Genomic DNA, 13,078 nt, shown 5'->3' with positions numbered 1-13,078 from the left:
TATGGATTGCTAGTGGCTCCATGGCGAGGGCGAAGAGCAGGGGGGACAGAGGACACCCCTGCCTCGTCCCTCTTTCTAAACAAATTTTTTGTGAGCTGTCATTATTAACCTTAATCCTCGCGCTCGGGCCTTTATACAGTATTTGTATCCATTTTATAAAAACGGGACCTAGGCCGAATTCTTTCAGAACCCTCCAGAGATAACTCCACTCCAGGCTGTCAAAGGCTTTGGTTATGTCTAAAGACACAACGGCTCTTGACCCCATATTCTCTGTTGGGGTCTGGAGATTCATGTATGCCCTCCTTATATTCATGCTAGTGGTCCTGTGGGGGATAAATCCCGTTTGGTCCGGGTGTATTCGTTTAGAAATGATTTTATTGAGTCTGGACGCCAACACCCTTGCCAGAATCTTAGCGTCCGTACACAACAAGGATATTGGCCTATATGCCGACGGTTCCAGCGGGTCCCCCCCTTCTTTGTGAAGCAAGATAATAGTGGTTTCGGTCATAGAATCAGGCAACCTCCCCGCGTTTAGTGCCCAATTCAGAGTTTTGAGCAGTTCTTGTAATAAGATTTTCCCATACTGCTTGTAGGTCTCAATCGGGAGACCGTCCGGCCCCGGAGATTTTTGGTTTGCCATTCCATTCACTGCTTGCTTTAGTTCAGCTAATGTTATTGGCACGACTAGTCCCTCTTTGTCCTCCACTGTAACGGTGGGGACTAGCATATTCCTGAAAAATTTATCCATGTCCTCCTCTCCGACCCTCCCTTGTGACCTATACAGGTTTTCGTAGTACTTCCCAAATGCGTCCGTAATCTCTGAACTATGAGAAGAAATCTCACCATTTGGGGCCCTAATTGCAGGAATTGACGAGGAGGAGGAATTGGTTTTTACTAAATAGGCCAACATAAGTCCCACGCTTTCTCCTTCCCCAAAGACTCGTTGTCTCTGAAAAAGTTGCTTATTCTCTCCCTTCCTTAGTACTGCTATTCTGTAAGACTCTTGTTTATCTTCCCATAGTTTCTGCCTCTCTAGCGTTGGATCTTCCAAAAATTGCTTCCCTGCCATCTCCAGGTCCCTTCTAATCCCTTCCTCCCACTCTCTTGCTTTCTTCTTAACCCCTGCCACCCCCTGGATCAGTATACCCCTGAGGAATGCCTTCAGGGTATCCCATTGTATACCCATTGTGGTTGAGCCTTCATTAGATCTTACAAAATCTTCTAACTTTGTTATTATCCTCTCGGGTTCCCCCAATAACTCCAACCAGTATGGGCTCAGTTTCCAGAATCCCCGAGCCTCCCTACCCCCTATATTTACTGAGACTACCATCAGGGAATGGTCCGAAACCCCTCTCGGGAAGTATGCTACGTCCTTTATTATCAGCAAAGCTTCTGGATTCCCCAGGGTCAAATCTATCCTAGAAAGGGTGGAGTGGGAGGCCGAGAAGCAGGAGTATTGCCTTATTCCAGGATTCCGAACCCTCCATACGTCTGTCAATCCTTCCTCTACCAAAAACGGCCTTCTGCTAGATTATGAGTTTGAGCTCTCGGTGGGAATCTATCCAGAGCTTTATTCAACACCTCATTAAAATCTCCTACTACTATTACCGGAGTGTCAGTTTTGTCCAACATGAATTCCATTAGTTTATACAACACTTCGAGTTTAAAAGGTGGGGGAATATAGATGTTAGCTAAGACATACATTCTGTTTTCTATTGAACAGTACAGGAAGATATAGCGGCCCATATCATCTATACTGGTTTGCCGACAGGAAAACACCACGCCTCTTTTCACCAATATGCTCACCCCTCTAGAATACGAGGCGTAAACCGAGTGAAATTGGGACTGAAACCTCCTATTTTGAAGATATTTCGTCGTGTCCTTTATCAAGTGGGTTTCCTGCAAGCAGACCAGCCCCACCCCCCTCATTTCCAAAAGCGAAAAGATGGCAGATCTCTTGTTTGGATTCCCCATCCCGCGTATGTTGAGGAGCCTATCTTAAACACCCTAGACTGCATCAGAAGAACAAAAAGCAAGAAGTGGCTCCTAAAGACCCAATAGTACAAAAAACAAAAAAAGGAGAGGAATAGAGAATAACCCAACATTAGGCTTGATACAATATATTGTGCAAAAAACCTCCGCACCCTCTGTGACTCCATACCCATAGGGCAGCTAACAAAGGATCCCACTACCAGTTTCGTGAAGTGCATTATATAAAAAAAAATGAATAAAAAAAAAAACATAATTACACTCAGTGCTTTAATGCCCATAGGGCTTACCTTGCTATCCCTATTGTTACTATTCATACTAGTGATTATTCCAAGTGTTCCCCCCTTCTCTTCCATTTTCCTTTTTTCTTTTTCTTCATTTACCACACTTGTGTTCAATCCTAGATCCCCCTCCCCTATCTCCCTGCATGCCATCCCAAATACTAATGTGTACTATTTTCACTCTGTCTTGATTTTACTAACCCCCGTTCTACCCACCTCCCAACAATCCCACCCCCCCAAAACCAACCACCCCATCCCTCTCCCACCCCCCCCCCTTCCCCCACCTTACCAGGTTCGCCCAAGGGGCTTTAATCGTGACCACCTCATACACTCCTTGTGCCATACCCATTCCTACCATGTTTCCCCCACCCACTATTAAAGGTGTACCCATGTACCAAATTTTAAGTATAATACCATCCCCTTCTCTCATTTCTACTTAACATACAAATTCCTTTTCCCACCCTTCATCAAGTCCATAGTTCCTCCCAACGTCCCAAATCTTCATGTCGGGTATCTTAACTCTCTTGGTTCCTCTCCTTGAGTTTCAGTCTCTGTTTATTCCCTTCGAACCAGCGTGTTGCTCCTGTCGGGGAATCAAAAAAGAGAACCTCCCCAATTGCCTCTACCCGTAACCTAGCTGGGTACAGTAGAGCATACTTAACCTCGAATTTTTGTAAGGAGCGTTTAATCTCCACAAACCCCTCCCTGCGTCATTGCAGCCCCGGTGAGAATGACAGAAAAAATGAAATTTTAGCTCCTTTGTAAAAAATAGATCCCATCTCTCTGGCTTTACGCAGTAATATTATCTTGTCATAGTGATTCAGGAACTTCATTAATAGAGACCTGGGACGACCTCCAGAAGGCAGAGCCCTGAAGGGGACCCGGTGAGCCCTTTCAATCGCAAACTGTAGAGAAAATGCATCTCTTCCGAACACTTCTATGAGCCATCCTTCCAAAAAAACATTAGGATTATGTCCCTCGCACCCTTCTGGAAGCCCCACTACCCTTACATTGTCCCTTCTTAAACGGTTTTCCATTTCATCCATTTTTTCAGTAATTCTACCCAGTTGATCCTTCATGATTTTAACATCTTGCTGTAGTGGAAATACATCATCTTCCACTTGGCTCACCCTTTCCTCCAGAGCTGTTATCCTCTCTACTGCCTTTTGCAACTCTTGCTTTATTAATACCAGTTCTTCTTTAACCTCTTTGATTTGACAGCTTAGACCCTCCAGTGATGTTTTACAAGCGTTGACCGCTTGTAGTACTTCCCGCAAGGTGGGTTCTGGGTCTATAGCGGAAGCATTGGTTGGTAATGGTATATGATCTTTTTCCACCATCCCTGTACCTTTATTGTTGTTCACACTCTTAAGCCCCACTCCTGCTGCGGCTGATGATGCCTGTCCCCGGCTTTTCCTATCCCCAGAAGCTTTGACTTGCATTGCTTGCCCATTTTTTGTGGGAGTCTGTTCAGGGGTGTGTGCGAATTTCTCCAGCTTTATCGCTGCTGCTGCCGACTGACTTCCCTTCTCTTTAGCAGATCGCAGTGACTGAGGCCCCAGATTCTCCATGTTACCTGGTTCCTCCCCTCTTTTCCTTGACATCACTAACTTAAAGTGTGTAATTCACACAGAGAGAAATAGAGGGGGGCACAATACGTGGCAGGACCCAGAGTGGTCACAAATGGCAAATATCACTAGAAGCAAAAACAATACAAGTGGCACTGTGACGTTCAATCAGGCAATATTTATGCTGTACACCATTACTTGATCCGTTCTTTGGAAACTGTACCACAGTTTCCCATGCACACCTCAGTCCCCTTATCTTGTAGTGCAGGGTCACTTGCACACCTTCCCTTAGCAGCAAGAGCAAGAGCAGCAAGAGCAACAAGCAGCAAACAGCAAGCTGTCAGGGTCTGTGCCCTGTTTCAAAGTCCCGCTCACCCGTCCTCTCTGGTCCCCGGACTTCAGCGGTATAGCGTCTGGATAACAGCCAGCTTCTGCAGGGGTTCTGCAGCTGACTCCTGGCAGGAACCTTGTCGGCTACCCCCCACTCCAGGGCCACCGGTCTTTCACCCTCCACTGCTCCCAAATGCTTCGAGTACTTCCGAGTACTTTCACTTTTAGCTCCCTGGGCTCTGGTTGCGCAGGCGCAGTAGCGGCAGCAGCCCCAGCGACACAGCCACAATACGAAACCGCTTTCAAGCTACGGGCGCTGGTTCCTCCGCCGGGGAATTCTTCCACACCCGTCCTCTACAGCACAAAACACCGAGGGCAGTCCCGCAGGGCACCGAGCAGACTGTATTGCTGGCCGTATACTCCGTCAGCAGTGATAAGCCACAGGAGACTCCACCGCTCATTCACACTCCACAGTCCATCTACACTCCATCTACACTGACGTCCGGTCACGCCCCCCTTTGGTGATTTTCAGATACTATTTAACTGGTTTACTTGGCTCATAAAGACTAGTTAAACAGGAAGTGATGTTGGCAGGAAATGAGGGAGACAAGAAAGGAGATAACACAAGACAGAATCCTGGAAGAAAACCTGGGTAGAAGGAAGGGGCTCTATAACACCCGAAAGGTCTGTGCCAGAAGACGTCACAAGAGAAGGAATGTCATTTGGGGATGACACTAAATCTACGCTACAAGAGCATCCAGTTTCCTGCAATCGCTTGAGTAGAGCCTGGAGGCCTGTTTGTTATGGAAATCATGAACTATAACCCAAACTAAGGAACTTTTTACTGTATCCCTATCACATTGTCAGTGCTCATATGCTAGGAAAGATAGATAATGTACACATTTGTGATGTATGCAATTTTTGTAATACTCTGTATGTTTTGTATGGTTTTCCTACAATTGTAAGTAGTTTGTATGTAAAGAACTCTTGTTTAGTAAAAGCACATTATTACACTACAGGGGTTTCTGCCTCCTTGCTTTACTGCAAAGTAACCTAAAAGATACAAGCAAAACAGATGTCTTCGTTGTTGTGTGCCATCTCTGGCAGTCCTGCCACTCTAGGCCATGGTTAAGGTGTGTTATTGCATATTCATAAGTGTGAAAGGCACTGTCTACCACAATCATAATGGACCCCGCAGTCCACTCTTCATCATCTTGGCACTACTCACCTCCATAATTTCTTGCTTTTCATCTACAGCAAAAAGGTTAGGAACCTCCCCAGTGTTGAGCAGACTGTCCACATCTTCCAGAAAGGCCTCTGTTTTAATTTGTGTGTCTGTAATAAGAAATATAGTCTTCTGTCCTTTCACTCCTACATTTCTCAGGAGACCCTGTAATGAGGGAGCAAATGGGGGTCAAGGAAGCAGTTGCCATTTAATATAGATTTTATTTTGAGGTTCACATATTTCAACAATCCCTTTTATATACTGTCTCCTACTCCTGAAAGGCTCCCTTTTTAGTATCCTACTAATTTTAGGACAACCAATGCAAATGATGGTAATGATGTCTATAACAAAAGATTTGCAAAGGTTTTTGAAAACAATTATCATCGCTGAAGATTTTTATCGCATATGGGTTCATTGGGGGCCAGTGCTTAAAATAATAAATATAAGAGAGAACTCTAAACAAAAACATTTTACATTTCTACTGGCAGTCCAAATATAAGCAATAATAACGTTATCCCAATGTTTCTGAAGCTGGGAGGACTATTAGTATTCATATTAACTAAGACTCTTAAAGGATGAAGGTCCCATACCATGGGTTTAAAACAGAAAAGCAATTAAGGTTGCAATACTCACATTCTCTCTAATGCAAATCCCCACAACAATTGCTTTTGCAACTAGAAGTCATTGGTCTTCCAGGTTGAAAGAAATTCAGCATCATTAAGGCTAGAAGACTGAGGACAGAATGTGAGTGCATGTTGTCATGAACCCAACCCCTGACGGAGCATCACTATGGTGTCCAGCACTCACAGTGTGATGATGCAGAGTGTGGCACTGATGTAATCTTTCAGAACTGCTTCTGGCAAAGTAAGGAATAGTTATGGCAGTGTATGTACCTTCAGATCTTCCCTCCATTCATTCATGCCATAGCTTTTGGAGATCTCTGGCTGGAAAATGCTCATTTTTGCCATAGACGTGGCCAAACGTGTCAGCGATTGCCGTCCACTGCCTCCAACTCCCACCAGCAAGGCATTGCCACCTGGCTGCTTCAATATCCGACAAATACGTGATAAATGTTCCAGTACATATCTGTTATAGAAATATATATGACAATAAACTGTATATACCATATGGGGAAGGTAATCAGTTTAAACAAATGCCCATGTAAACAAGCCTTAAAGGCTCCCTTACTAATAAAATAACAATCACCCAATCTGTTTTCAGTCATGGCAGGTGACCATCTCATGTCTATGTGTCACAGTGACACCACCAGCAAACTGTTCTCAGGAGGAAATAAAGATTTGTCATGATAGAACATATTGATTGTCCAATAGCTAGGGCAATCTGTGTGATTCTCAATACCTCTCTCTATGTGCCTAAACAAGCACTTGACAGAACTGAAGAATTCTTGTTATGTGGATATTTAAATATGATTGGAGAGTGGAGACACAGAGAACCATGCTCTGATGTCTATGACTGATCTGATCAAGACATGACCTGATAAATACAAGTAATGTGTGTATATCGCTCATAGAGATTATGTGACATTGGCATAACTGTGTTATTAAGGATATTTCACTGTGCATGCACCACAAACATCTTTTGGCCAAAGCTTTTAGGGTGTATAATACCCTTATAAGCCTTCTAGTGTATGTGGCCAGCCTTATCCAGCTATTTCCAACATATCAGCAGTTATCCAAGGCTTTTTCAATCTCTTGATACCTGACAACATTAACATGAAGATACCAAAACCAAGGTTTATGTTTTGCTCTTTAGTTCACAGGTTCACTCACAGTTTTTAGAATTACCGATGGGCTTCTACTCTTTCAGTTAGATTTTAAAAGCATTTTAAATTTTGGGAAATGCAACAGGAGGAGTAAGAAAACCATGACCGGTGAAGGGATTGCAAATAGGTAAAAACATTAAACCACTGCAAGGAAATCTCATCACTAGAGTGCCCAAGAAACTTAGCCCACCAAACTCCACCTATAATAGAGATATCACTTTTGGATGGGCTTTTTAAACTATTTTGTTTTGATGGCATAAGGTAATGAAAAACAAGTAAAATAATTTAATATCAAAACACATGGATGAAATGTAAGAATAATAAGAGATTGGATGAGAAGGCACACCTGAATATAACCAGGTTCATACGGGTCTTGTGAGTCTGGTTGTATTCGTCCAGACATTTCTCCACTACATCATTAAACTGCTGCACGCTTGGTATCTCTGAATACAGACGTTCATCTCCTTCCAGGTCAGGATTCATGTAGTCACCAAACAGAAGATTCCTAATTTCTTCCTCGGAGGTCTGTAATATTACAATCATCAGTTTTCATATTTACAATACTATCTACAATGAAATAACTCTATACATCAGCGACCCAGAATTAATTTATTATAATTACCCCCAGCTCTCCATACCATTCCTATTATCTGTTGTTATGAAAAAAGCCATGTTAAACGCAAAGTGACTGTAGCCCCTAAAGCCCAAAAAGTACATATTTTATTATAGTTCATCAAGGGCTTGCAATGGTAGCATAGAGGTCAGCTTTACATCCTCTGCAGTCTTCAGGCAAGCTGAAACTGGTAATGGTAGCTAGTCATGAGAGGATTACCTTAGGTGGCCCAAAATTTCATCTGTCTAGGATTTGCCACCCATATTAGAGTGCCATTGGTCTTGATTAGCTCTTCTTCATGATTTGCCCGAAGTGCCAGGAGGCAACTCACAGTCCACAGAAAGGACTGGAAAATCTACAAGATTGAGATCTAGCCTCCACATTAGCAAGGACTGTATACTTTAATAATTAGTGCCTTCACCATCAGCTAGTTGTTACTCAGCACTGTGACAAGGGCTCTGCGTCACACACCGGCCCTAATCAAGAAAGAGTATAAAGGCTGCTGGACATTCAGCCTGTGCCTGATCAGGTTATTCTGTCTACTCATGCCCTGGAATCAGTTTCACGGTGCTAATTCTGATCATCAGACTGTTATCACTGCAATATGGAAGTGAAGGCAACTTAAAACAACTCATGAACTAAACATAAGCATCTCAGAAGCAAGCCAAAGCAACAGCATTTTACATTTGACTTGCTTTGTTTGCATTCTGACATTGCTTAGTCTGCCTGTTTGGAACTTGGACTCTGGTTTGTCTGCTCCTGAACTGACCATCACCCCATTTGCTCTGACTGTCTGTCAGACTTACACCACTGTAGCATTTGTCCTGCGCATTAGTTGTTTGTCACCCCTTGTGACACAGTGGTTTCACCAAACTATGTGACACTTTACTGTCTGCAGATTGCCTTTGTGAATGACACAGAATCCTTTTTTGAGAAGTAGTCTGTTGAGATGCAGACCCTGAAGCTGGCATTATAACTTTACTGCAACCAGGATCTAGAACAGCCTTTCTCAACCAGGCTTCTGCAGAACCCTAGGGTTCCTCTAGCAGTTGCTAAAGGTTCCTTGAGGATTGAGTAATTTCTTCCTCCCAGGTAAATTAACATCAAAACCAATGATCTTTTTAACTATCTGTAAGGAGTCATTCTTCACACTACAGAACACTACAGTTTTCACAGTCTGTCTTTTCTTCCATTATTATTATTTGTTACATTTAATTATTATTGCTGAAAATAGTTTTGAAATATGGACCAGTCCTGTATGTCAAATATGCCAAGTACGCCACATTTGTTTTTCTTTTAATTATTCTTATATTTAGAGACACAATGAACAGTTCCTGGAAGTATCCAGTTACAGTATCTCATAAAAGTGAGTATACCCCTCACATTTGTGTAAATATTTTATTCTATCTTTTCATGTGACAACACTGAAGAAATGACACTTTGCTACAATGTAAAGTAGTGACTGTACAGCTTGTATAGCAGTGTAAATTTGCTGTCCTCCCAAAATAACTCAACACACAGCCATTACTGTCTAAACAGCTGGCAGCAAAAGTGAGTACACCCCTAAGTGAAAATGTCCAAATTGGGTCCAATGTGTCAATATTTTGTGTGGCCACCATTATTTTCCAGCACTGCCTTAACCCTCTTGGGCATGGTGTTCACCAGAGCTTCACAGGTTGCCACTGGAGTCCTCTTCCACTCCTCCATGATGACATCACGGAGCTGGTGGATGTTAGAGACCTTGCACTCCTCCACCTTCCATTTGAGGATGCCCCACAGATGCTCAATAGGGTTTAGGTCTGGAGACATGCTTGTTCAGTCCATCACCTTTACCCTCAGCTTCTTTAGTAAGGCAGTTGTGGTCTTGGAGGTGTGTTTGGGGTTGTTATCATGTTGGAATTCTGCCCTGCAGCCCAGTCTCAGAAGGCAGGGGATCATGATCTACTTCAGTATGTCACAGTACATGTTGGCATTCACGGTTCCTTCAATGAACTGTAGCTCCCCAGTGCCGGCAGCACTCATCCAGCCCCAGATCATGACACTCCCACCACCATGCTTGACTGTAGGCAAGACACACTTGTCTTTGTAGTCCTCACCTGGTTGCCGCCACACACGCTTGACACCATCTGAACCAAATAAATATATCTTGGTCTCATCAGACCACAGGACATGGTTCCAGTAATCCATGTCCTTAGTCTACTTGTCTTCAGCAAACTGTTTGCGGGCTTTCTTGTGCATCATCTTTAGAAGAGGCTTCCTTCTGGGATGACAGCCATGCAGACCAATTTGATGCAGCGTGCGGCGTATGGTCTGAGCACTGACAGGCTGACCCCCCCACTTCTTCAACCTCTGCAGCAATGCTGGCAGCACTCATACGTCTATTTCCCAAAGACAACCTCTGGATATGACGCTAAGCACGTGCACTCAACTTCTTTGGTCGACCATGGCGAGGCCTGTTCTGAGTGGAACCTGACCTGTTAAACCGCTGTATGGTCTTGGCCACCATGCTGCAGCTCAGTTTCAGGGTCTTGGCAATCTTCTTATAGCCTAGGCCATCTTTATGTAGAGCAACAATTCTTTTTTTTAGATCCACAGAGAGTTCTTTGAGGTGCCATGTTGAACTACCAGTGAGAGAGTGAGAGTGATAACACCAAATTTAACACACCTGCTCCCCATTCACACCTGAGACCTAACACTAATGAGTCACATGACATCGGGGAGGGAAAATGGCTAATTGGGCCCAATTTGGACATTTTCACTTAGGGGTGTACTCACTTTTGTTGCAAGCGGTATAGACCTTAATGGCTGTATGTTGAGTTATTTTGAGGGGGAAAGCAAATTGACACTGTTATACAAGCTGTACACTCACTACTTTACATTGTAGCAAAGTATCATTTCTTCAGTGTTGTCACATGAAAAGATATAATAAAATATCTACAAAAATGTGAGGGGTGTACTCACTTTTGTGAGATACTGTAGCTGTAGAAATAATATTTATTAGCAGAGGTTTCCTAAGACCTGTAATTTATTTCAAGGGTGCCTTTATGTTAAAAGGGTTGAGAAAGGCGGATCTGGAACTATAGTATTTACTAAGAACAGAGACAGCATTGCCTACTGAGAAAAGCTAACATTTTTTTTCTTTAATTTCAAGATTCTCATTACACATTTACAGAAAATGCTGACTACTCTAATAGGTTTTTTTTTTTTTTTAAGTTTCAAAATATTTTATGCAGAACTACTGAACAGAAGTGCAAAACACGTAATATCAAGACAGGAACATTTTTTGTAGGTAGGTGAACAGTTGAAAGATTTAAGATTTGTTGGAATGGCAAACAGATAAAACATTAGTTGTAAAGCTTAAGTGTCAGGTAAACAAAGGTGCATTGTTAACAGAACCATGAGAAGCCTGACATTTAAAAGATTATGCATCCTTGACAAGAGCCACAGATGAAAAACGCACTTCATCTTTTGCCTGCTAAGTGTACTGCTCGAAAACTTTAATTGCATTCTCCAGGAAGGATTCAGATAGTGGACCATGGTCAATAGGTCTATCAAGGTGCCCATTAATCTCATTTAGGTGCGTATTTGCAGGAGCAAGCACTATTACATTGCAGTGGTCACCTCCATCTGGCCTGACAAAGCCCTCAGCTAAAGCCTTGTAATCTGAAAACAAGGCCTAATTTTTCTCCAACAGCTTTCCTGTTTTCTCAGGTGAGCAGACTTATCAATATAGCTCTTCAGTGAAGAATTGTCAGCAAAACTCACAAAAGCCTTGTTTGCTACAGTGTGTATCAAAGCGACAAGTCCACTAGAGTTTTCTGCTTCAAGTAATACACTTCAGAGTTCAGGTTGATCTCAGTGGGTGGTAGAGCAATGCCTTCTCACTCTTTCTTTTCTTCTCATCGTTCTGAAAATTGCGATCTGCTACCCTAATAATTTTTACTGGCAGTGCACTGAATGGAAAAAACAGATCTAAAACCTAAGGCTTAGTGATTTACTGAATAACAAATTCTATAGACATTCGTATGTTTAATCAATTGCTGCTTCTGCCAGTATACTGTAAATAATTATGGAAATTAGCAGCACAGTTCCTGCTGCCCCTCTGATGGCTATAGTTAAAACCCCATTGTCAAGGTCCCTCAATATACAGCCTAAAATCTCAATCTATAATCATCTGAAAGTACAAAATCTTCCACAAAATACGGTAGATACATGAAAAGAGAATTCAAAAAAGACTTACAGGCTCATTTCCTTGTTTTAGATGCTCAAAGACAGATTCAAAATTGTCCTTGAAATGCTCTTTAACTACATCTTTTATCAGATTGAATAGCCAGGACCGGTCCTTGTCATCAACTAGACGGTCATAGAATACTCGCAGCACCTCATGGACGAACAATCGCACCATGACACGCTTGTTCTCTACAGCTTCTTTCTTGATAAGTAGGCACCCCTGAACCACCCGAGAGAAGTCCCGAAGATTAAAAGTGTAATGGGATTTTGCTGGGGTGGGAAGCAAGTTCTCCATGGCCTTTTTGTACACCTAAGGTTGGCAAACACAGAAAAAAAATGTATTCATTCATACATGTTTCTATTGATTTTAGTAAATAAGTAAAAAAAAAAAAAATAGGTCCAGTTATATATAACAATAACATGTTTGGTGTAGTTGAATGTCACATGTGAATTTAGGTTACCAGCTAATTTTGACTGGGGTGAGGCTAATTAGAAACTGGCTACAGTGCCCTTCAACCAATCAGATCAATGTATAGGATTATAGGACATCTACTATGCCTCCATATATTAAGGTCCTGAAATGTTTAGTGATCTGTAAATGAACACATCTTTATTATAAAGTAATATCTGTTTTCAGTCATGTTAGGAGAGAGGCTATGAAGCAGTTAACTAGAATTCATTTTTGTTAATTAACTTAGTTGAAAGTTGTCTGTATTTTCCCCTTATAATAGTAAACTCAGTTCAGAGAAGATCCCGTATCCTCACCTAGATTTCATATCTGTTTTAGTAACATATCTTAGATGTAAACCTAATTTATCAAAGTGCCTGAAAAAGTCACATTGTTCTCTAGCTACCAGGTTAGATTCCCTACTTTATTTCTCAGCTATCAATTTCTAATGACAACTAAAACTGGACTGCTCTACTGCAATGCACAGTATAAACTTTTACTACAGATATTAGGCAATGAGACCAGTTGTGTTTAATGGACAATGTTAAGGGGAGGATAGGGAACTTTGACCTGGGGGTGCAAATACACCCAACTGGCCTTTTTAGGGTAGG

The 13,078-nt window shown here is 42.3% G+C and overlaps 1 protein-coding gene across 1 annotated transcript in view; it reads right to left on the bottom strand.

Annotated features, from left to right (window-relative positions):
* The window catches only part of DNAH12 (dynein axonemal heavy chain 12), a 253,222-nt gene that overhangs the window by 95,472 nt on the left and 144,672 nt on the right, over positions 1-13,078 (bottom strand). The window contains exons 41-44 of the mRNA XM_073592248.1: positions 12,030-12,329; positions 7,523-7,701; positions 6,287-6,479; positions 5,397-5,558 (exon numbers count right to left, since the gene is read on the bottom strand). Of these exons, the coding sequence (XP_073448349.1) occupies positions 5,397-5,558; positions 6,287-6,479; positions 7,523-7,701; positions 12,030-12,329 (834 nt within the window). The remainder of the gene's footprint in view (positions 1-5,396; positions 5,559-6,286; positions 6,480-7,522; positions 7,702-12,029; positions 12,330-13,078) is intronic.

Source organism: Aquarana catesbeiana, linkage group LG07, assembly GCF_042186555.1.
Source record: "Aquarana catesbeiana isolate 2022-GZ linkage group LG07, ASM4218655v1, whole genome shotgun sequence".
Lineage (NCBI taxonomy): Eukaryota > Metazoa > Chordata > Amphibia > Anura > Ranidae > Aquarana > Aquarana catesbeiana.
The sequence above is the reverse complement of the archived record's forward strand: the minus strand, read 5'-3'. Positions and strand labels throughout refer to the sequence as shown.